The sequence below is a fragment of the Nuphar pumila genome, chromosome 5 (assembly GCF_984573655.1).
Source record: "Nuphar pumila chromosome 5, dmNupPumi1.hap1.1, whole genome shotgun sequence".
Classification (NCBI taxonomy): Eukaryota; Viridiplantae; Streptophyta; class Magnoliopsida; order Nymphaeales; family Nymphaeaceae; genus Nuphar; species Nuphar pumila.
In genome coordinates, this window is record NC_143253.1 from 134424495 (window position 1) to 134451675 (window position 27181).

Below are 27181 nucleotides of genomic sequence, written 5' to 3' on the forward strand. Positions count from 1 at the left end.
ACGGTCCCTCCTCACCGCCGCAAGCCTACTTGTCAGCTCGTTTGCCGGTGGCGGAAGCTTGTAATCAGAGTGCAAGAGAGAATAGAGGGAGAGAAATTGCAATCACAAGAAGCAATCACAACGAGGGTAAACAAAATAAAGCTCAACGCATTTACTTCGTTCACAATTTTGCCCGCAGGCGATTACAGTTCAAGTATACGGGCTACTCCTTCGGGGTATTGATTCACCTGAACCGAGCAGCTTACATCAGACTCAACAAAAACAAAACAGACTCTAAGCGCAACTATACAATGTAAGTCGCAAGGGAACATGTTCCCCCTTCAAATCATGCGCTGTCCTCGACGCCATCTGTTTCGTGGTAAGCCCTGACTTCAGTCGGGTAGCGACTGTTCATTCGGAATACAGGCTCCCATGTTGGTTTCGTTGTTTCCTCCCACTACACCAAGTATTTCTTCACTTCACCCAAGTAGTTGACCTTGTGGCGAAGGATCTGACTGAGGTGCTTTTCGGCCTGTTGTGTTGTCGGGGCCCTCTGCATGATAGGAGCGCGATGTGGCACACTGCATTCTAGGTCTCCATCATCTGGATGGAACTGCTTGAGGTTGCACACGTGGAACATCGGGTGCACTTTGAAGTCTGGGGGCAACTCCAGCTTGTATGCCAGCTTGTCCACTTTCTTTATGATGGTGAAGGGTCCTTCATACTTCCTGAGCAGTCCGCGGTGCCGCCCACGGAAGATGTCTGTGCGACCAGGATATAGCTTCATCAACACTTGGTCCCTAACTTGGAACCCTGCGAGCCGACGATGTTTGTCTGTCCACTTCTTCATTCTCTTTGTCGCCTTGTGTAAGAATGTCTTCGCCAACTCATTTTGCTCGTGCCAGTCGCGAACAAACTGATAGGCGAAAGAAGGCCTTCCCTTTTCTTGTGTGGCAAGAGTGTGCGAGGTCAGTGGTTGTTGCCCCGTGGCTATCTCAAACGGGTTGTGGCCTGAAGACTCATTCTTCTGCAGATTATAACAAAATTGTGCCACGTCAAGGAGCTTCACCCAATTTTTCTGAGATAGCAAATCAGAGCCAAGCAGCCGAAATACTTCACGCCAAAACTTGCCCGTGAAGCAAGCACCATGATCGCTCACAATGCTCTTTGGTATGCCCCAATGCTTCACCACATACTTTACGAACAACTCTGCAGGGCACTCCCTCGAAGCTAGGATGAAGGTGACATACTTTGAAAAACGATCTTCTACAACTAGGATCGAACTAAGGCCATCTACCTTTGGCAGACTAACAATAAAGTCCATATATGATATCCCAAGGACGTTTTGAAATTGGTAGAGGCTCAAGGAGACCTGCAGCCTTCTGGTTTGTCCCTAAAACACTGTTCGCAAGTGCCCGACATGTTCCTTTATGTTGCTGTTGTAGATCACGATGTCATCCAAGTAAACTACCATGAACTTGTCTAAATACGGGTAAAAAATCTGATTCATTAGGGTCGTGAACGTAGCTGAAGCATTCGTCAACCCGAATGACATTACTAAGAACTCGTAAGCATCATAGCGGGTGACACAAGTTGTCTTCGGCTCAATCCTCATCTGCCAATAACCCGATCTCAAGTCTAGCTTTGAAAAGACTCGAGCACTGCCCAACTGATCGAACAAGTCTGTTATTAGGGCCAATGGGTACTTATTCTTTTCCGTGACCTTATTCAAAGCACGGTAATCCACACATAACCGTTTGGAGCCATCATGTTTTATCTGAAAAAAGACGGGGGCGCCAAATGGGGCTTTCGATGGACGAACAATACATGCATCCAACATCTCGTCTAGTTGTATGCGCAACTCCTTCAGCTCAGTTGGCCTCATATGGTATGGAACCATTGCGGGAGGCTTCACTCCTGGAATCAACTTAATCTTGTGGTCAACCTCACGTCTTGGCGAAAGGCGCTTCGGCAATTCCGGATGCATCACTCCCCGAAACTCCTCCAATAGTGGGGCTAGGGTCGACGGCACTACTGCTTTTACCTTTCCTTCTTCTGCGTGCACTGAAACTAAGAATGTCTGCTCTCCATGCTTGACACCCTTCTTCAATTGCATTGTCGATAGCACTGAAGACTTGCCTTTCTGCGTAAGGCACTGCATTGTGTGGGATAGGTCTGACTCCAAGATCGTCAACAAGTTAAACTTTGGCAGCATCAGAACATTCTGGCTTCGCAGAAACTCCATACCCAAAATCACCTTTAAATTATCCAGGGGCACCACAGAAAAGTTGGCTTTATCGACCCAACTTTCTACTTGAATAGCCACATCTCTTGCTTCACCAAGGATGAGCTTGGCCTCAGAGTTTACCGTTTTGATGATGCTCTGCTTTGGCCCAGGCATCAAGCCCAACCGTTATGCCTCTTTCCGCGAGACAAAGTTGTGTGTGACCCCGGAGTCTATCATTACTGAAGTAGACTTTTCATTCATAATGACTTTCAAGTACATAAGTTCCTTACTGACTTATATGTTCTTAGCTGCGCAATTTCTAGCTACGTTAATCGATCGCATGACCCCATCCTTGGTTGTATTGTCTCAGTGTCACTGCATTCAGTGTCGTTGCATTCTTCATGTGCAGCATTGGCTTGCCCATCGTCTTTCACGAGGCGCTTTGGGCACTGCCTGGCAATATGTCTATCGCCACAGAACCAGCATGTCACAATCGCACCCTTGTTGCTTTGTTATGCTTTGTGAAGTTCTGTTTCTTTTCAGATTGATGGCGTGTAAACGTCTCACCTTTATCATCGCGCCGCTCGTCCTTCTTGCCTCTGTGGTCAGGCTTCTTCCCGACTTTGGTTGATGGAGTGAAAGGCTTGCGCTGAGTGTCAACTAAAAGCTCGGCCGCCACATATGCATCTTCTAAAATACGGGGGTTGCTCCTTTGCACTTCAGACTGTGCCCATGGCTGAAGTCCCACAATGAACCCGTTGAGCTTTTCGTCTTCTGGTATGTTAGGTATCTCCAACATAAGCTTCTAGAACATTCTGACATAGTCTTGCAACGAACCAGAGTGTTTGAGCTCACGAACCATCCGGTACGCGTGCATCTGCGCGTTTCTTGGCATGAAATAGTTGCACAATTTTATTTTGAAGTTGTCAAAGGTGTCTATCACGCATTGGCTCCTCTCCATGTCACTATGCTTCCGCCACCACCAAGCGATAGCATCTCCATCAAGTAAAGTTGTTGCGACCTTAATCCTCAGATCCTCAATGATCACATTTTGGATATCCAAGTAGTCTTCTACTTGGAACAAGAAGTTCTCAATGGCCTTGCTATCACGAAAACCATTGAATTTCGCGAGTCTTGGCATATCAATCCTTGATGGTCTCTCACCATTTTCACCATTTAAGGTCACTGTCTGCTGTAACGTACGGTTTTTCAACTGAAGCTTCCCTACTTCAGTCTGTAAGTCGGCCACTGTAGTCGTCAACAAAGTGACCTGCCCCATTAGTAAGTTTACCTGCTCTTGCAGGCTCGCCACCACATCATTTAGTCTACTGAATGATTCACATGCGCGTGAAATTGCTTCCTCATGCGAAGTCACATCTTCCACCAGCTTATTAACAGTTGCAACCAACTCTTCTTGGCTCTGAGGTGAACCTATCCTCAGCTTCGACAATTGCCTTGCCTTTGGTGTTGCGCAAGTTTTGATAAGGCGTCACGATGTCTTGCTCACAAATCGCAGCCTGTCGGCGTGTTTGTCGACACCGACTCCGGAGTCCCTTCCCCAGCACGAGAACGGGCTCTGGTACCACTTGTCACGGGCCTATTCTCTTCAATGGGCCAGCGCGGCGCGACGGTCCCTCCTCACCGCCGCAAGCCTACTTGTCAGCTCGTTTTTTGGTCGCGGAAGCTTGTAATCAAAGTGCAAGAGAGCAAGAGAGAATAGAGGGAGAGAAATTGCAATCACAAGAAGCAATCACAACGAGGGTGAACAAAAGAAAGCTCAACGCATTTACTTCATTCACAATTTTGCCCGCAAGCGATTACAGTTCAAGTATACGGGCTGCCCCTTCGGGGTATTGATTCACCTAAACCGGGTAGCTTATAGCAGACTCAACAAAAGCAAAACAAACTCTAAGCGCAACTGTACAATGTAAGTCGCAAGGGAACATTCTCAGACCCCTTTAAAAAAGATACTTGCATGTCTTTTTTTGCTTAACCTAAACTCATAGATGTGATCTCTATGCTTTATTTAGTAGAAAACACACATTAGTTAAAACATGTTTTATGTTTAGATGTGTTGTTAGCTCAACAAAAAATCAATGGTTCATATACACAAAAAGCTTGATTAGCTAAAAATCAAGAGTTCTTGTTAATGATTTGATCTAAAGCATGATTTTTAGTGAATAAGTGATGATAAATACATTTACATGTTTGGATTAAGCAAAAACTACATGCAAGTATGGTTTTTAAAAGGAGTCCAAGATGGTCTAGGAGATAAAGCTACACATATTGCTGATAGTTTGGAAATCACAATATTAGCACTTAACATACGAAAAAATATGAAAATTGTTAAAATTGTACATATATATATATATATTATATTTATTTTTTATTCTTTTTATTTATTCTTTTTGTATTTTACTCTAGTTCAAAATGAACTAGAGCTCTAACTAGTCAACAAGGTGTTAACTAGTTGTAGAGCCGTTGGAGCTAGTCCAATGGCTACAAATAGAGCCATTGGAGTTGCTTCAACAACTCTATTGAGTCTTCTCTTCTTCTTCTTTTCTCATGTATATATATATAGGGGTTGAACCCCCTCTTGTAAGGTATGTTTCTTGCATAGTGATGAATAAAACAATATTTGTTTTTTAGCCCTCTTGTGAATACCCCTTGTGTGGGTTTGGTATTGAGTGTGCCCTTTTATGGACACTTATTGTGCGTGTTCTTTTGAATTTTTGGTAAGCATATTGAGTGTGATTAGAAGTTTCTTGTTTCTTTACATGGTATCGGAGCCTTAGTTGCTCTTGACTCTTGAAGATTGCTTGGTGCCTCGTTTTCCATGCCCAAGGAAGAAAGAAAGATCTTTTGGTGAATCAAGTGTTTTAAGAATTGTGCATGTGTGGCTTGTTGACTCGGGTGATAGTGGTGGTGTATTCGTGTTAATTCGTAGTGGTGTGCTTGTGCTAGTTCTCTTTCTTTTCTCATCTATTCTCTTCTCTCTTCTCTCATCTCTTTCTCTCTTTTTGTAAGAATGGATAACAATGAGAAAGTCACCATCATACCCATGAAACTCAATTATACACATTTTGTAATGTGGTATTTAATAATGAAGCACCGCATATGGGAAAAGGGATTATGGGATTAGTTGATGATTCCAATCCAAAGCCTAAATTAGTTCTCACAAAGATAAAAAATGAAAAAGAAGTGCCTCTTACATATGGTGAGAAAGCTAAGGCACTAGTCACTTATGAAAAAAAGTAGAAAGAGTGGAGAATGGGGCACGCCAAGATTATGTCTTGGTTAATAAATAACATAGATATTAAAAAGTGCTTTAGTCTCACAAAGTTTGAGCATGCCAACAAGAAATGAGAATACCTTAAAAATATGTATTTCCTTAAAGATATTGCATGTGTGCAATTTGCAAAACAAAGTTCGAATAATGACTCAAAAGGACAAAAGTATTAGGGAATACTACAATGAATTGTTCGAACTTTGAAAATAATTATTTATTCTTTAGCCTAAGTGGCATTGTCTGGAAGATATAAAGCTCCGACAAAAGCAATTTAATGCAGAACATTTTTATCAATTTATAAATGGTTTGAGACAGAAGTTTGAAAGCACCAAATCCGTGCCTCTTCATAGAGGAAAAATTTCTTCTATTATTGACACTCTTGAAGAATTGAATATAGAGGAGAATAAGCTAAGAAGACATCCTTCGAAAAATGAAGACGACTTTGTTTTAGAAACCTTATTGGAAACAAGTCAATGAATATGACAAGAAAAAGATTATTTGTTATAATTGTCATGAGTCGGGATATACCAAACCTCAATATCCTACATTTAGAAAAAAAGAAGAAAAGAAGGTGGCTTTGGTTGGTTCGTCTCAAGAATCGAATGATTTGAACAAATCTCATAATGCACCTATATCTATGTCACAACTTATGAAGATTCTTCAACCTCTTCTTAGAGGAGTATCTTCTTCAAATGGAGCATCGACTGGAGTCACGGTTTCTTCCTTCTCTGATCCCAGTAAAATGCCTTGGCTTCTTGACTCTAGTGCTTCATTTCATATCACCCTCAATCAAAATGTTTTATCAGAATGTCATACCAACTCAAGTGTATCAAATGTTTTCACAACCAATGGTACATCTCTTGAAATAAAAAGAACTGAAAATTTCAAAAATACTTTACAAAATTCTAAAAGATTTATTATTCCAAAAGTAAGGTATATTCTTAAATTAAATTTAAATCTCTTGTCAGTTGCTCAAATATTTGACCATGGATATAATGTATCATTCTCTTCTGATGGTTGTTGGGTATAGGATCATCAGTCAGGGAAGCTGATTGAAGAAGGCCATAGATAAGGAGGCCTATTCTACATGGATTTTTTGGAAATACCTAAGAATATTTTTTGTTGCAATGTTTAGAAAATTGGCTTGGATTTATGGCACAAACAACTTAGTCATCCTAATATAACCAAAATTCAATATTTTCCAAATCTAGAAAAATTTTGTAACTCAAAATTTTAAATGTAAAGACTGTATCATTGGTAAAATGAACAGATTGTCATTTCATGAAAGAACCTTTATTTCCTCTAGACCGCTTGAGTTAATGCATTCGGATGTCTGGGAGCCAACACCAATTATATCAAAGGGTGGATATTACATACTATATGATTTTTGTTGATAATTTCATCAGGCATACTTGGATCTACTTCCTTAAGCATAAGTTTGAAGTCTTTTCTCAGTTTCAAATATTTCACAACTTAGTAAAAAATAAGTTTAAAATGACATTTTTATCTTTCGCACTGATTCAAGGAGAAAATACTTATCAAAAGAATTTAAAGATTATTTGAATTTACATGGCATCACACATCAAAAGTCTTGTCTTCAGACACAACAACAAAATGGTTTGGCCGAACGAAAACACAAACATAACTAGAAGTTTGCAGATAGCAAGTCAAGTACCAAAAGATTTTTGGGCTGAAGTAGCCTTAACTGCTACATATCTCATTAATAGAATGTTATCTTCTTCTCTTCAAAATATAACACTAGTTGAAAAACTTTTTAAATTAGCTCTTGATTACTCCAGATTGAGAATTTTTGGATGCAAATGTTTTGTTTTCACTAACAAAAATGATAAACTCTCCCCTCGGGTTATTTCTGTGCCTTTTTATGTTATGCAGATAATCAAAAAGGCTATCAATGCTTTAATCCCAAAAGTAAAAAACTATATGTTCCAAGAAATGTGTCTTTTAAAAAAGGAAAGTTTTTTTACTCTGAAAAGACTGAGGAAGTAATTGACTACTCATTCTTATTTTATTTGATTCCAAGTTATGAAAAATGTGATTATGAATATGATCTTGATGATAGTATTGATATAATAGATGAATGTAACCTTGATAATGATAATGAAGAACATCCTCATAGGAACCAAAATTATTTGCAATATTCTAGACTTAAAAGGATCCCAAGGACTTCAATCATCCATGTGCATTAGAGAAATATGATAAACAATCTGAAGTCCAAACTAGGAGATCTTCTAGGATATATAGAACCTCTTAGTATAAATATTCTTAAGGGGAAAGTCTTTCGTCTGAAAATGGCTCTTTATGGTCTTAAACAAGCACTGAAGGTTTGGCATGACAGGTTTAGTCATGTTATGATTGATATTGGATTCAGATCTTGTTTGACTGACATTGCCTTGTTTATTAAGATTTTTGATGCAGATATTATCATCCTACTTCTTTATGTGGACGATATGATATCACCGGAGGAGACAAACAGGGAGTTGAAAATATAAAAAAAGCATTTTGAAATGACTGATTTAGGCTTTTAAAATATTTTTTAGAAATTAAAGTTGCTTACTCTTCTAGAAGATATTTATTATCTCAGTCTAAGCTTGCTCTTGATATAGTTTTCAAGTCTGGAATCACGGATGATAATAAAGTTGATAAACCTAAGTTTACCAACAACAAAATGAAAATTGATGATGAAGAACCGCTTGAAGATCATACTCCTTACAGACAACTCATTGGAGCACTCTCTTATATTTCAATTACTAGTCCTGATATAGCACATGTTGTACACAGCTAGTCAATTTCAGCACACTCCCACTTATATTCACATGGGAGCAGTTTTACGTATTATTAGATACATTAAAAATTCACTTTCTCGAGAACTTTTTTGTTTGTTTCATCTTCATTAGATTTAATTGCTTACATTAATGCTAACTGGGGAGGTGATCCCAATAACAGACACTCAACCATGGGTTTTTGTGTGTTTTTAGGTGAATCCCTGATTTCGTGGTGGTACAAGAAGCAATAGAAGGTTTTGCTTTCTTCAACAGAAGTTGAGTATCGAGTCATGGCAACCACAACGATTGAGGTGGTCGGGCTAACATGGGAGTTCAAATAACTGGTGCCTTGTGCATGTGTTGTGACAACAAGAGTGCAATCAACATTGTCAGCAATCGTACCTTTTATGAAGGGACTAAACATATTGAAATGGACTGCCATTATGTTCAAGAGGAGTATCTTCATGGGACTATAGATCTGCCTTATGTGACATTAGAATATCAGCTAGCAGATTTCTTTACCAAACCTCTCGCCGCTCTCAAATATCATTTTCTTTTAGACAAACTTTCGGTTATTATATCGTAAGTTTAAGGAGGAGTGTTAAAATTGTACATATATGTATATATAATATATATTACATATATATTATATATTTATTTATTTTTCTTTTTATTATTCTTTTTATTTATTCTTTTTGTATTTTACTCTAGTTCAAAATGAACTAGAGCTCTAACTAGTCAACAAGATGTTGACTAGTTGTAGATAGAGCAGTTGGACCTTTGGTGAGCATATCGAGTGTGATTGGAAGATTCTTGTTTCTTTACAAAAATATCATGATATTCTCAAAATATTGTCATAACATGTATATCATGATATTATCATGATAACATCAAGATACTTTCAAATTTTTGTATTTTAGATATTTAAGTGTATATGTTTCTGGTTTTCCTGTTTATTTTAGCAATTTTTCAATTATACTTTTGTAAGAAAATGTATTACTTTTTTTACATTTTCTTCAACTTTTAAAACTTTTAAGACTTTTCCAAGAAAGCCACTTTTGGGGAAAAAAACTCTTGATAAATCTTGTCGAGAAATGTGGATGATACTGACTATGCTACACACACACAAAACATTTGTCATATTTGGAAACAGCCTCAAAGATTCCAGTTTTCCATCCAAATGAAATCCTCTCAACTATTTCCCTCATCCATCTTTTTAGCATATTTGAGCCTCTGCACAATACCTTTGAACAATACAGAATTTTCATGAACCAGCTGCTTTACAATCTACAATGAGTAATGAGAAACCGATCAAACATGAGCAATTTTATATTGCTCCATCAGGTAAATCACATTGTCAATTTGGCAACATCACAAAGCCAAAGATGTAGAAGTAATAGATGAATGTGAAACATGAAAGCATGAGGAAGTAATAGATGAAAGTGAAACATAACTTGATGATGATAATATATATATTTAAGAACTGCTACAGAAATGACTTGCAGGGAAGTAAAAAAGTATATCTTCTTACTTGGGTGTCCTAGCAAAGAGAAGGTTGCTTAATACATCCACCATAACCTGGAACTGACGAGATGTCATTGTCGCTGTAATATTTGGAGAATTAAAATTCAGTTCCTTCAATGGCTTCACCTGCAACCCAAAAGAATTGTCAAAGAGGCTATTTGTGACTGAGGTTGTAACTTGGGATGAAAAAGGAATGGACAAACAGGATTTGTAAAGCCAACCAAATGTAGTGATAAGGCTTGATAATAATGATGAAGATATGTGCATGAGGCCATCTATCTGTGTGTGCATGTGTGTGTGAAAGTGTGCTTTCAAGCGTGGCCATGTGTGTGTATACATGTGTGAAACTCTGGACAAGGTAAATACTTTGTACTCACAAAATCAACACTAAACTTCAGCACAAGGCCAAATAAAAAATTTCAGTGTTACAGATTGTACCTTCAACTCAGCAGTTCCACTTTTATGTCTAGTGTAGCGGAAGTACATTGCACAAGGCATAAAAACCCTTTCCAAGAGAGTACCAGTGCGCATCACTTTTGGAGAACCCCTAGGAATTTTTGGCAGCCATTGTATTCCAGCACCAGGATCAACATCAGTAGGTGCAACATGTGCTTGAACGTGCTCCAACATCGCAGAGAACTCCATGCGCTTCCATGTCATTTCAGGTTCAGACTCAGGGATGTGCACACCTCCAGTACCGAGTGCTTGTTCAATCATCTCATAACCAACATGTAGCACTGAGTGGAATGAACGGGCTAAGACACGACCACTAGCAGCAGCAAGTAAAAATCTACCCTGCAACGGTTGCAATTTATCAAGGGACAATCACCAGGCAATATTAATACATAACTAGGCATGTTCTTTTTGCTAAACTATTTAGAGAGGAAGACCAGCAGGTGCAGGTAAAAACCTGTTGATGAAAACAAATAACGAGAAAAAGGAAAATAAAAATAAAAAAAGATTGAATGAGAAAACAGATAAACATGAAGGTGCCACATAGCAAACACATATGAGAAAATGATGGCTGCAATACGAAAGAAGATAAGAAGACCATGTTCTCAAAGATGAAGGCAAGCGCAATGCATGATTTCATTTAATACATGTATTCAGGTCAAATGTATGCTTTCATTCATGAATCCTTTCAATTAAAGCATGTGAACACTCATGCAATTATTTGCATGCAACAACATATTAATTTCATGTGCTCATGCATAAGAGAACAACCTTGTGTTAAAATGTATCTCTCTTTTATGTATATATATATTTACATATACCTAAAGAGGGATATATATATATATATATGTATCCATCTTTAGATATATGTAAATATCTTTTTGTAAAGCCCACAAAGGTATTATAGTCATTTCCCCCTTTTTGCGCATATTCATAATTATGAATATGTTGTAATATTTTTTACATTTTTTCTTTTCTCATTTTCTTTTTTTCTTTTATTTTTCGTTGACTAAGGTCAACTTGGAGGGGGCTCAACACTAGCTGTTGGGCAGTCCCTCCAAGGCTCATTACTGTTAGAAAGTGAGTTGAAATACATTGGGTTCAATAATGAACCCTTACTTATGCACGTGAAGTGCAAATATACCCATTAAAGAGAAACAACACAAGCACATAATGTGCTAACCCATAAAACCCATAAAAAGGGAAAAATATGACATAAAGTCATAAGTTGCATATTGTTGAAGAAACAATGGACAAGGGGTAAAAACCCCATTACAATGGAGCATAAACTCCCTCAAGAATAAGAAAATACAAAGGGGAGAGCCCTTATTTATAAGCAAGAAAAGGAGCCACAAAGGGGGCTCCCAAGAGAGTCGTTGGGAGCCCCCAATGGTCACATATGTGACCGTTGGAGGCTCCCCAACGACTCTTTGGGGAGCCTCCCTATGTGGCACAAAAGCCGAAAATTAAAAAGGGAAAAAAGAAGAAAAATAAAAAATAAAAATGGAAAATTACAAGCAATATTCCAAAGTGGAATATGCGCAAAACAGGAATTTACAGAAATACCCTTTTGGGTGAATAAAGAATATATATTTATATTCATATATATATAGATAGATATACATATATATATATATATACGTATATGTATCTATATATATATATATATATATATATATGAATATATACGAGATTACAAATGACGATAATACACATATTTTAACATCCCCCTCAAACTTTGCGGGGAAAACCCCAAAAGTTTGGAAAATCAAAGGGAAGTCTTGAGACGAAGTCCAAAAAGTCTTTAAAAAAACTCCATCTTCATGACAGTTTGAGCTAGGTCTTCAAGTCCAATTCCTCATCGATCGAATCCATGATGCATCTAATGTTCCACATCTTTAGCGATCCTGTAGAGAATCAACAAAGAAACAAGTAAAACATATCTTTGCACTTTTACTCAAATGGACCATTTCTAACCAGCATAATTATGGATGACCAATGTTAGAAATTATGCAAATTATGCAGAAATGACATTTAAAGTTTCAAAATCATACATCATGTTAAAACAAACTGAGCGGAAGCAAATTATGCAAAAATAAATTGCAAGAATGCATAATGCATTCATAAGGTCCATCATTGGACAAATATAACCCCATAATGGGGAATCACAAAATGATCCACGAAGGGATACCACAAGAAGCCTACGAAGAGGCATAAAATACATGTGCTTTATTGAATGAGAGCCCAAAAAAGGCCATAAAGAGCATATGCATATACTTATCATTAAATGAATTAATACTCAAAGAACTCATTAATGATCATGCTTTAAACATGTAATGAAGTCTCAAACAAGAGAAACGAAGTCTCCAAGCATACTTTAGGCAAAATAAACCCAAGAGTTCACAAGGTTTTAAAATCATTTATGAAAGTCATACTTATTTGACAAAATCCACATTTTGCATATAAGGGTGGCAAAACCCATAAGCACTTAATATATAGATTAAATGCTAAGAAATCAACTTGATATGCATATCAAAAAGATGATTCACTTGAAAAACACAAGTCATGAATGGAATTTTGCAAATTTCAATAATAGTTCATCCATTACAAACAACTTCCTCATTAGTTCTCCAAAATCCCATAAATCAAGTGTATAAGCTACTAGATCAAGAATATAAAGTCATTAAAGGCAAAAGACACACACAAAGGTGTGTAAAAGAACCTCTTGTCTACATATAATAATACTTGACATAAGTGCATCTACGACAAGAACAAGAGCATACATGCCAACATGGACTAAAAAGTATCTCTTGTCTACGTAAAAATACCCTTAAAACCAAGTATGTTCAGCTACTAGAACAAGAGTAATAAGTCAACCATGGGCTAACACATAATACATCTCTTGTCTACATATGATGGCACTTGAAATGAGTGAAATAAGCCAACCATGGGCATACATCTAAGCGACTAGAACAAGGACACAAACGCCAACATAGGCTAAAAATCACACACCATGGTGTGAATCAACGTGTCTTGTCTACATATAAAAACACTCAAGACAAGTGTGTTAAGCTACTAGACCAAGAGAGCAAAAAGCCAACAAAGGGCTAAAAACACACGAAGGTGTAATAAAATTCTTGTCTACATATGATGACACTTAGATAATGGGCATAAAAGGAAAAGACTTTTGAGGCAATAAACTTGTAATGAAAATAAACCTCGAATAAAACAATACTCCTTTTAAAATGAATTCTCATAACAATAACATGCATGTAAAAAATATCTTCAACAAGATACTATAATCGATAAAATAAAATTCTTGAGAACAAATGTGTAAACATACACACACCAAGAACACTTAGAATACTTGTGCAAAATCACAAGAACACATGTGCACAACATACGGAATCACAAATGTGCAAATGCACTCATAAGATTCATAAACAAATAAAAGGTTGGGCTATAATCCCAAAACATCTTGATTTTAAATGTACCTTAAAACATTTAAGGTTTTCAAATACCATATGTCCATCACATTTACTTAGAAGCATCCATAATATCAATGGCACAAGAACAAACTAGTGACACACTCATATATCAAATCATTCTAGAGTCCCAAGGTGCCCATAACTCACCTCAACCGCCATCTATAATATGGTAAGTGGACAATCTAAAAAGACATAACAACGAGTGTCACACTCATAATTAGAGATCATATACCAAATCATTCTAGAGTCCCAAGGTGCCCATAACTCACCTCAACCACCATCTATAATATGGCAATTTGGACAATCTAAAATGATATAACACGAGGTGCCCATAACTCACCTCAACAAACATCTCTAATAAAACAATAATAAGGCCAAAACAATGATGCATTAAATAACATGTGATGGACAAACATAAATGCCACAAAAGGGCAATAAACACATAAGGAATCATTTTCCAAATAAAAAAATTTTACAAAGAGGACCGATTAACAAATTGAATCAAAGGTCCAATATAATCCATCAAAACAATTTTGCATAACCACGAATTATGCTTAATCTTCAAAAGAAGTCTTGTACACCAAAAAAGGCTTACTATGCAACATAACATGAAATATTAAGCAACATCATGTGTATGAACCGATTTGGAACAAATAAGCCTTAACTATGAAAGACATAAGGTGCAATTAAACAGTGAAGTTGGTGAAGTTCAAAAATAACAAACTTAGGCCAATATAGGCATTCATAAAGATGGTGAATTTCGAAAAACTTATGAAATCTACTATTTCAACTTAAAAATGATAAACAATCATGAAATCTTCATAAAAGAGTATATACTCACAAGAAGATTATAAGGACCGAAAGACTCCTTAAGGAGAGTTTGAGCAAACAAACATATACAACTCCCAAAGAAGGAGAAAACTCCATTAAAGTGGAAGAAATCCCAACAAAATAGATTCATTAACAAAACCTTATGATAAATAAGATTGTACTATGGCTTAAATAAAAAGTAAACATTTATTGAGGAAAAATTTAACACTCTTAAGTTTTATCGAAAAACATGACTTAATAGATTATTACCTACTCCTAATGAAATAAGTACACAATAAACATTAGTGAAGACCATAACTTTTGTAATGAAATATGCGGAAAAGCAAAAGAGTGCATTAAGCACTTACAACATTCACTAATGAACAAACAAAAGGGCAAACACCAAAACCCACAAGAGACAATCACAACATAAAAATATAAATGTCTCTTATTAAAAAGAGAGAGAACTCTCTAAATGTTGAAAACATCCTTAAGAGTGTAAAGATGGAAAGAAAATCACCATATTCCATAAGACCATTTTAAAACTTAATTCAACCGGTATTAAAAAAAAAAACTTTCTTAATTAAATGTTGCTCATATAAAACGGACACATAATATGGAATTTTTCATATATGCCAAACATTTTTCAAAAAACTATATTTCACAAGCATTTTAATCTTAACATACCTTTCTTAAAGACTAAACATTCATATAAAGGTATTTTCATAAACAAGGTTAGGTTTAAAATGTAAATTCAAAGTTCCAACGGTCATAAATTTTTACCGACCCATTAAAGCAAGTTTTGAGCAATCATATATCTAATTTTTCGCCAAACAAGTTATCATTTAAAGTTTTTCAAAGAAAAACATACGAAAACGATTCAATGGAGTAGCAAGAAACTCAAAAAAGACATAATGACAAAAATCACACATAAAGAAAAGAACATATTTCATTCTTCATACAATACCCAAAGAAATAGAATGCATACCGAATAACTATAAGAAAGACAATAGAGAGAAATGAATACTTCACCATTTTTCTTTAACAAATTCTTGAATATCACGCTTCCCGATGCACCAAAGAGCAACTCGATCTCAACCTTGCTCTGATACCATGTTAGAAAGTGACTTGGAATACGTTGGGTTCAATAATGAACCCATACTTATGCACGTGGAGTGCAAATATACCCATTAAAGGGAAACAACATAAGCACATAATGTGCTAACACATAAAACCCATAAAAAGGGAAAAATATGACATAAAGTCATAAGTTGCATATCATTGAAGAATAATGGAGAAGGGGTAAAAACCCCATTACAATGGAGCATAAGCTCCCTCAAGAATATGGAAAAACAAAGGGGGAGACCCCTATTTATAACACAAGAAAGGAGCCACTTAGGGGGCTCCCAAAGGAGTCGTTGGGAGCCCCCAACGGTCACATTTGTGACCGTTGGGGGCTCCCCAACGACTCTTTGGGGAGCCACCCTAGGTTGCGCAAACCACGAAAAAGGAAAAAATAAAAAATAAAATAAAAGATAAAATTACAAACATATTCCAAATGGAATATGTGTAAAACTGGAAATGTCTAAACTACCCCTATGCCTATAAATAGAGAAATATATATTTTATATATATAATTAGGATAATACATATGCATATATACCATATATGAATATGTATTATACTTTATATATATAAAATATATATACTATTACAAATGTTGAATGATACATTTTAACAGTCTTGTACACCAAAAAAGGCTTACTATGCAACATAACATGAAATATTAAGCAACATCATGTGTATGAACCGATTTGGAACAAACAAGCCTTAACTATAAAAGACATAAGGTGCAATTAAACGGTGAAGTTGGTGAAGTTCGAAAAACTTATGAAATCTACTATTGCAACTTAAAAATGATAAACAATCATGAAATCTTCATAAAAGAGTATATACTCACAAGAAGATTATAAGGACCGAAAGGCTCCTTAAGGAGAGTTTGAACAAAAAAACATATACAACTCCCAAAGAAGGAGAAAACTCCATTAAAGTGGAAGAAATCCCAACAAAATAGATTCATTAACAAAACCTTATGATAAATAAGATTGTACTATGGCTTAAATAAAAAGTAAACATTTATTGAGGAAAAGTTTAACACTCTTAAGTTTTATCAAAAAACATGACTCAATAGATTATTACCTACTCCTAATGAAATAAGTACACAATAAACATTAGTGAAGACCATAACTTTTGTAATGAAATATGCGGAAAAGCAAAAGAGTGCATTAAGCACTTACAACATTCATTAATGAACAAACAAAAGGGCAAACACCAAAACCCACAAGAGACAATCACAACATAAAAATATAAATGTTTCTTATTGAAAAGAGAGACAACTCTCTAAATGTTGAAAACATCCTTAAGAGTGTAAAGATGGAAAGAAAATCACCATATTCCATAAGACCATTTTAAAACTTAATTCAACTGGTATTAAAAAAAAAAAACTTTCTTAATTAAATGTTGCTCATATAAAACGGACACATAATATGGAATTTTTCATATATGCCAAACATTTTTCAAAAAACTACATTTCACAAGCATTTTAATCTTAACATACCTTTCTTTAAAGACTAAACATTCATATAAAGGTATTTTCATAAACAAGGTTAGGTTTAAAATGTAAATTCAAAGTTCCAACGGTCATAAATTTTTACCGACCCATTAAAGCAAGTTTTGAGCAATCATATATCTAATTTTTCGCCAAACAAGATATCATTTAAAGTTTTTCAAAAAAAAACATACGAAAACGATTCAATGAAGTAGCAAGTAACTCAAAAAAGACATAATGACAAAAAACACACATAAAGAAAAGAACATATTATATTCTTCATACAATACTCAAAGAAATAGAATGCATACCGAATAACTATAAGAAAGACAATAGAGAGAAACGAATACTTCACCATTTTTCTTTAACAAATTCTTGAATACCACGCTTCCCGATGCACCAAAGAGCAACTCGATCTCAACCTTGCTCTAATACCATATTAGAAAGTGAGTTGAAATACATTGGGTTCAATAATGAACCCTTACTTATGCACGTGAAGTGCAAATATACCCATTAAAGGGAAACAACACAAGCACATAATGTGCTAACCCATAAAACCTATAAAAAGGGAAAAATATGACATAAAGTCATAAGTTGCATATTATTGAAGAAACAATGGACAAGGGGTAAAAACCCCATTACAATGGAGCATAAGCTCCCTCAAGAATAAGAAAATACAAAGGGGAGAGCCCTTATTTATAAGCAAGAAAAGGAGCCACAAAGGGGGCTCCCAAGAGAGTCATTGGGAGCCCCCAACGGTCACATATGTGACCGTTGGAGGCTCCCCAACGACTCTTTGGGGAGCCTCCCTATGTGGCACAAAAGCCGAAAATTAAAAAGGGAAAAAAGAAGAAAAATAAAAAATAAAAATGGAAAATTACAAGCAATATTCCAAAGTGGAATATGCGCAAAACAGGAATTTACAGAAATACCCTTTTGGGTGAATAAAGAATATATATTTATATTCATATATATATATATATATATATATATAGATATACATATACATATATATATATGTATATGTATCTATATATATATATATATGAATATAAATATATACGAGATTACAAATGACGATAATACACATATTTTAACAATTACCTCTTATAAATAGTGGAGATCCCCTTTTGTATTTCTCACTTCTTGGAGCTTTTGTTCTCCATCCTTCTCAATAAAAAATCTTTATATTTTGTATGCCTTCGTGCATTTGTGTTTCTTTATTGTACCTTTGTGCACATTTGTTCTAAGTGTTCTTGTGCATTCGTGCACATACCTATTGGTGGTGTTGTGCTTATAGCACACCTTATCTCCTTCTTGAGATATTTTCACATGGTATCAGAGCTAGGCTCAAAGGAAAAGAAGATTGTGCATTTTTCTCTATTCGTTGGAGTACCTCAAAAAACGTGCCATTAAGTTGTGGTGGTTGGAGTGAAGACTCGGTTCTTCGTTCAATATTTTAGAAGCCTCCTACATCATGTAGGAACTCATTTCGCATTGTGGTATGCATTTATTTCTCTTTGTATTCTCTCTAATGGGCGAAAAGGATTCACACTTCTCTCTTGGCTTCAAATTAAATGGAGCGAATTATCATGTATGGGCCGGGAATATGAAGGCCCATATAAAAGGAAAGGGTCTTTGGGGATATGTTCAATGAACTATTCACGAACCCGAACCTAAATTTACTATTTTTGAGAAAGGGGAGATCAAGGTTCTTGAGGGAGAAGAAAGAGAAAAGGCTTTTGAAGATTACAATAAGAAGCATGAAGAGTGGGAAATGAAAAATTACAAAATCCTCTCATGGTTCTTCTTTTCGGTTGAGACCAAAATTAATGACAACATACTAAAGTTCAAAAAGGCATATCAAGTATGGGAATATCTTGAAAGAATGTATACTTCAAGAGATTTGTCCCATAAATACTATCTCCAAAAGAAGGCTTTAACCCTTCAACAAGGAGAAATGTCCGTTAGAGAGTATTTTGCCGAGCTATCCACTATTTGGGATGAACTTGCTCTCCAAGAACCTAAATGGAGTGGAGAGGCTATTGAATTGAGGGCCAAACAATTAGAAGAGGATCATTTCTTTAATTTTTTAAATGGGCTTAGACCCGAGTTCGAACAAACTAGATCATCTCTCTTGTCTTCTTTCTCTTCTCCTCCGTTGGAAGATGTGCTTACCAAACTAAGTGGAGAAGAAACTAGATTGGGAATGAATGAAACCAATCTAAGTGTGTTGGTCGCTCCCTCTAAGGATAAGGATGAGGGTGCTTATGTCGTATCAAGACCAGGGAATAATGTTAAAACTTATAAACCCCCTCATTTCAACAAAAATCAAGGAGGAAGAGAATGGTGGGCATTATGGAAGAAGAGATTATAGTAAAATCATATACCACTTTTGCAAAGAATCAGGACACATTAAACCGGTATGCCCTAAATGGAAGAAGATGGTGGTTATGTCTACTACTTTCCAACCAACCAAGGATGAAGGACCATCAACTTCCAACAATGCTACTTTGTCTCTCAATCAAATCGTGGAAGCTCTTCAACCACTCCTCAAGGGATCCGTTTTTGAAACCGCCATGACCACCTTCTCTCCTCTCGGTAAGTTTATTTGCCTCTTAGACCCGGGTGCATCCTTTCATATGACTTCAAATGTTTTTGCACTTTCTAAATACTCAAAAAATTTGTCACTCTCTTTTGTCTCTACCGCGGATTGGGCTTCTCTTGAAATAAAAGGAATTGGTGATTTTGAAAGACAAGGTTTTTCTATTCCTAAAGTTAGATTTATACCAAAACTAAATTTAAATTTGTTTTCCGTCTCTCAATTATCGGATCATAGGTGTGATATCAAATTCTCATCAAATAAATGTTGGATACAGGATCGTCGGTCCGGGAAGTTGATTGGGGAAGGCTCTAGGAAAGGAGATCTTTATCTTATGGAATTTCTTCAAATTCCAAATCCCTCTTTTTGTAATGTTGCCCAACATAAAGATATAAATGTTTGGCATAAATGCCTTGGGCATCCAAATATTGTAAAGCTTTCTTATTTACATTTTGTTAAAACTTTATGCAAAGACAACTTCAATTGTAATGATTGTATTCTTGGTAAAATGAGAAGCTTACCTTTTAGACAAAGAACTATGTTTTCAACTAAGCCTTTTGAAATTGTGCATTCGGATGTTTGGGGACTGGCACCCGTTGTGTCTAAGGGAGGTTTTTCGTATTATGTTATTTATGTGGATGATTTCTCAAGATATAGTTGGATATACTTCCTTAAACATAAACATGAGGTTTTCTCTACTTTTAAGGTTTTTCATATGATAATACAAAATCAATTCAATAGTAAATTACAAATTCTTAGAACCGATTCCGGGGGAGAATATCTCTCAAATGATTTCAAAAGTTATATTGAAAATAATGGGATTGTTCATCAAAGGTTTTGCCCCAAAACTCCTCAGCAAAATGGGTTGGCCGAACGAAAACATAGACACATAATTGAAACTACAAAGACTTTGCTCATTTCTCAAAAAATTCCAAAAAGATTTTGAGCCGAAGCGGCTCTTGCATCGGTTTATCTCATAAACTGACTTCCATCCAAAAATTTGAATCAAATATCTCCATATGAAACCTTGTATAAAAAAAACCCCGATTACAATAGGTTAAGAATTTTTTGTTGTAATTGTTTTGTTCTCACCGACAAGAATGATAAACTATCTCCCAAAGCTATTCCTTGTACGTTTTTGGGATATTCAGAAACACAAAAAGGTTTTAGGTGTTATGATATTAAAAATGATAAACTATATGTTTCAAGAAACGTAACCTTTTTAGAAAACATGAGTGGTTTTGAAGAACACAAAACTCATGAAGATAATGTCGATTACTCTTTCTTGTTTGAACTATTATCTAGAAATGAAGATTTTTTTAGCGATGATGAATTAAATGAGAATGAGGATATAAGTGAAAGTATTCCTCAAACCATTCAACACGAAGAAGAAATGACAATTGAACCAATTGCCTATACACATAGAGATAAAAGTACTTTTAGAAGTGCAATAGAGAAATATAGTGACCCTAGTGAAAACCTTCCAACCACTCCTGAAGAACTAAAAGATCTAGGAAAAATCCTTCTAGATTTATATCCTATGAGTCTTTTTCTCCCAAGCATAGGGCATGTCTTAGTGTCATTCACTTATATCAAGAACCTAGAAATTTTGAGGAAGCTAAGGAAATGATAGAGTGGAGGGATGCTATGGACAACGAACTTAGAGCCCTCAACAAAGCCAAAACTTGGGTTTTTCAATGTCTTCCAAAAGGAAAGAAAACAATAGGATGTAGATGGGTTTTTAAAGTCAAAACCAAGAGTGATGGCACTCTCGAAAGATATAAAGCCCGCCTTATCGCAAAAGAATATAGTCAAGAATACGGCATCGATTACGAAAAAAAATTTGCCCCCGTTGCACGAATGGTTACTGTAATATGTTTGATCACCATTACATCTATTAAAAAATAGAACATTTACCAAATGAATGTTAAAAATGTCTTTTTAAATAGGGACTTTAATGAAGAAATCTACATGGATGCTCCTCCTGGTATGGACGTACAAAAGGGAAAAGTCCTTCGTTTGCAAAAAGCGCTTTATAGTTTAAAACAAGCCCCTAAGGCTTGGTATGATCGATTTAATGAAGTAATGGTTCAAGATGGTTTTACCTCATGCTACACAGACACTGCTCTGTTTGTCAAAAAGTCTGATGCAGGAATTGTGATTTTACTGTTGTATGTTGATAACATGTAGTGACATAAAGGGCATCAGAAACATTAAAACCTCTTTAAAAGAAAGGTTTTAAATGTCAGACTTGGAGTATCTAACTTACTTTCTTGGTATCGAGGTAGCCTACTCTCATAGAGGCTATTTTTTGTCTCAAACTAAACTTGCCTGTGAGATTCTTGACAGATCAGGTATTACTGACGATAAAATCTGTGAGACCCCTGAAATTGTGGGATAAAAAATAAAGATCGATGATGGGATACCTTTGGAGGATCCTACCCCCTACCGGCAACTTGTGGGGTCGATAATGTATCTTAGCATCACAAGGCTAGACATCTCTCATGTTGTGCATACTGCAAGCCAATTTCAGCATGCTCCTACATCCGTCCATATGAGTATCATTCTCTGAATTGTCAGATACATAAAAGGAACTTTAAACAAGGGAGTTTTCATTTCCTCATCTTCTGAGTTAAATTTAATTGCATATATTGACTCTGATTGGGGAGGTGACCCAAATAACCGTCACTTCACCACAGGTTTTTGTATTTTTTTAGGAGAATCATGGTTCTCATGGAGATGCAAAAAACAACAGAAGGTGTTTTTATCATCCACTGAAGCAGAATATCGAGTCATGACTTCTACAACTATGGAGATTGTCTGGATTCATCAGTTGTTGCAAGACATGGGAATTCAAATCTAAGGACCCACAAAGTTGTGTTATGATAATAAGAGTGCAACCTATATTGCTAAAAATCACACTTTTCATGAGCGAACAAAGCATATTCAGATGGACTGCCATTATGTTAGAGAAACATATCTACAAAAAGTCATCGACCTTCCTTATGTGACTTTCGAACATCAGTTGGCAGATTTCTTCACCAAAGCGCTTTGCTCGCCTAGATTCAACTTTCTCCTTGGTGAACTTTTGGTCATTGCGCCCTAAGTTTGAGGAGGGTGTTAAAATGTATCTCTCTTTTATGTATATATATATATATATATATATTTACATATACCTAAAGAGGGATACATATACATACATATATATATATATATGTTATATATATGTATATGTATTCATCTTTAGATATATACAAATATCTTTTTGTAAAGCCCACAAGGGTATTATAGTTATTTCTCCCTTTTTGCGCATATTCATAATTATAAATATGTTGTAATATTTTTTACATTTTTTCTTTTCTTCTCATTTTCTTTTTTTCTTTTATTTTTTGTTGACTAAGGTCAATTTAGAGGGGAATCAACACTAGCTGTTGGGCCCCTCCAACGGTTAGAATTCTAACCGTTGGAGGGGCTCCAACAGCTAGTGGAGCCCCTCCAAGGCTCATTACCTATTATAAATAGGGGAGATCCCCCTTTGTATTTCTCACTTCTTGGAGCTTTTGTTCTCCATTCTTCTCAATAAAAATTCTTTATATTTTGTATGCCTTCGTGTATTTGTGTTTCTTTATTGTACCTTTGTGTACATTTGTTCTAAGTGTTCTTGTGCATTCGTGCACATACCTATTAGTGGTGGTGTGCTTATAGCACACCTTATCTCCTTTTTGAGATATTTTCACACATTGTACCAACACTTTAACTCAGCATGGAATATCTAGTTTAAGCATGTCAACATTTATGCGAATATACATATGCAAAATAATCAAAATTCAGGATTTGCACATGCCCACAAGATACACATGTAGGTAACATTGCATTTGAATATTGATCATGCATAGTTATTCAATCATAAGCATGTGAAATCAAATTCTAACATTCACATAGCCGAAGCATTCATAACAGGTGAAATATGGGAATTGCATGCACTAGGCTGAACTTTCATCAACTTATGACAACATATATAATGTATACACATCTTAATATTAAATCTACATAATCTGGTACATTATTCTGTGGGCAATTTATATGTCCTGAATTATGTTTAGTGTTGAGATGAGTACATTGTTCGTTTGCATGTATGGTTCAACTGTTTAATAGAAGATTATGTTTTATGTTTTATTAGATCATGCATATTTACTTATTTTCTCAGTTGATATATATATTGGTGAATGCATGATGTTGTTGTCTAATTGATGCAGCGGAGGAGAAAATCCAAGGTCAGCCTTCACGTAATGGGTATCGGGCACACTTTCGGTGCAACAAAGGGGCCAACACTAATACACTAATGGGGCTGACGTTGATTCTACTCGATTAGCACACAACCCACGTTAATGGGTGCTGATGTGCTGCAGTGAGGAGATCAGACTCCAGCGAGGCACCCTGGAGGAGAGGATGAGAATCACGACTCTAGTGGGAGATCAGGTTCTGGGATGCACTTGGGTGCAACAAGTAGGGGCACGATCCAACGCAACGAGGGGTTGACGTGATGTTGGTCTTCCAACCCACAACCAGTCGATCAGCCACGAGTATTCCCAGGAAACGTGAACCAGAAAAAAACATAATCGGATTAATCAATCCGAGCAATACTTATTTATGAGATCGGTAAGGGAGCACAATGAATATGACAAGTAATAGGTAAAACTGAAACTTGCGGCTGGAATACCAAATAGACAAAGTGAATAAAGGCTGCAAAGACTGACGTGAAACTGAAAAGAAACAGTGAAAATAATAAACAATAGGGAAGTAATGACAAAAGCAATAATGGGCTGACAGGAAAGTAATAAAGAAAACCAAAAGGAATGACAAAGGCTGCTGAAAAGAAAGAAAAATTGCAGGGAACCCCAAAAAGAAAAGAGCTGCGTTAATTCCAATCTTCATCGTCCGTGCTGCACACAACCCTAAGATGGGTATTTAACGTGTGCAGCTGAATCCGGGTCTCGGGTCCAGGTCTGGCCTTGGACCCGAGTCGACTCCTGTTTGCCGCTGGATCTGGGGACGTCTGTGCTCTGCATCACTAATGCATGTTAAATATTTGTATTGCTTAATTTGTGATCTCTGTTATTTATTAAATGTTCCCTCATGCGTAATAATTGTTCTTTATTGCATGAATAGTTAATTGAATTATGAATTTATCATAATTGCAACCCTCTAAAATATTGCATGAGTCTTATTTATGTTCTTTTTACTTATTTGTTTCATTAGAGAGATTCGTACACAGAATTTTTTAGATTCTGGTACACCTACATTTATATTTTTCGCAGCCTCAGATACCTAGTTGGGTGACTTGCTTTTAAGATGAGCTATGAGGGGACTACAGGACTGTCTGGCAGATTCTTTTGGACAGTGTGACTTTCTTTTTGCTTTATTTATATTTTATTTGCTTATGTCTCAGACTCTATACATTTGAATAAATAAAGTTTGGTTTGGTTTGGTTTGGCATGAAGGATGAATATAAGATCCTTTGTGGTGGTGGTTGTGTTTAACTGTAAAGCCCTGGGTCTCTAGGAAGGTTTTCACACTTGTTAAAAAAAATTACCACTTTTTCACGGGTATGAGTTGGGGTCGTTACATTAATTGCCTTAGCTTTCATTAGAAAATGGCATATATTTCAGATGGATGTTAAAAATGCATTTCTAAATTAAAACCTAGTTGAAAAAATGTATATGGAAGTCCAACCTGGTATTAGTATTCTCAAGGATAAAGCTCTCCATTTAAAAAAATGATCTTTATGGTCTTAAACAAGCACCAAAAGCTTGGTATGATAGGTTTAGTCAAATTATGTTTAATATTGGTTTTCAATCCTATTTGACTGACACTGCTTTGTTTATTAAGAGTTTTGATGCAGGGATTATAGTGCTTCTTCTCTGTGTGGATAACATGATCATCACCGAAGGCGATAAACAGGGAGTTGAAAACATCAAAAAACTTCTTAAAAAATCATTTTAAAATGACTGATTTAGGTTTATTAAGATATTTTTTAGAAATTGAAATTGTTTATTCTCCTCGTGGGTATTTAATGTCTCAATCTAAATTTGCTTTTGATATTACTTTCAGGTCTAAAATTACAGATGATAAGAAAGTGGGCACCCCAAAAGTTATCAACATTAAGATGAGAATTGATGATGGAGAACCTCTTGAAGATCCTACTTCTTACATACAGCTTATCGGAACACTTTCTTATCTTTCTATTACCAGACCAGACAAAGCACAAGTTGTACACACAGTCAGCCAGTTTCAACATGCTCTCACCACTGTCCACATGGGAGTCATTCTATGTATTATTAGATATATTAAGTCATCTCTTTCCCGATAACTTTTATTGTCTTCTACCTCCTCACTAGATCTAATTACATATGTTGATGCTGATTGGGGAGGTGATCTCAATAACAGACACGCAACCACTGTTTTTTGTGTTTTCTTAAGTGAATCGTTAATCTCGTGGAGATGCAAAAAGCAACAGAAGGTCGCTCTCTCATCCACATAAGCTGAATATCGACCATGGCAACCACGACCATAGAAGTAGTTTGGCTCAAACGTCTGCTTGCCGACATGGGAGTTGAAGCAACGCAAGCTTCTCGTATGTGATGTGACAACAAGAGTGTGTTCTACATTGCAAGCAACCGAATATTTCACGAACGCACCAAACATATTGAAATGGACTGTCACTACGTCAGAGAGGAATATCTACATGGAACGATTGATCTGCCATATGTTACATAAGAGTATCAATTAGCGGACCTCTTCACCAAGTCTCTCGCTGCTCCCAGATTTTAATTTCTCTTAGACAAACTTTCGCTCATTATACCGTAAGTTTGAGGGGGTGTGTTAAAATATAAAGTGTAACATATATATATATATAATAATAATATATTATATTATTATTATATATATTTATTTTTATTACATTTTTTACTTTTTCTTTATTTTATTTTTTTTATATATATCTAGTTCAAATTAAACTAGATATATAACCTAGTCAAGTTCTTGTTAAAACTTGACTAAGGTTCTAGCCGTTGGACTCTAGTCCAATGGCTACATTAAGAGTCGTTGGACTAGAGTCCAACAACTCTTTTAAGAGAGCTCAAAGTGAGCTCTCCCCACTCTGTTCTTCTTGCATAAATAGGGGTGAACCCCTCCATGGTATTTACTCAATGGTTCTTAAGAATTTTTGTTATTAATAAAGATTTATTATTTCATTTTGTGTTCTTCCTTTTATACCCTTTTATGGGTTTTGCTTGAAGTGTCTTTATAGACACTCTTTTGGTGGATTCAAGTGCTTTCGTGGAAGACCACCATTTCATTACAAATATATGTCAAATGAATTTCAAAATTATTTGAAACAAAACCGGGATTATTCACCA

General features: G+C 35.8%; 1 protein-coding gene across 2 annotated transcripts in view; it reads right to left on the bottom strand.

Moving 5' to 3' along the window:
• Positions 1-27181, bottom strand: part of LOC149838857 (protein SABRE-like) — a 112695-nt gene that overhangs the window by 36708 nt on the left and 48806 nt on the right. For both annotated transcript variants that reach the window (XM_090006845.1, XM_090006844.1), the window contains exons 12-13: positions 10241-10597; positions 9810-9928 (exon numbers count right to left, since the gene is read on the bottom strand). In XM_090006845.1, coding sequence (XP_089862971.1) covers positions 9810-9928; positions 10241-10597 — 476 coding nt within the window. The remainder of the gene's footprint in view (positions 1-9809; positions 9929-10240; positions 10598-27181) is intronic.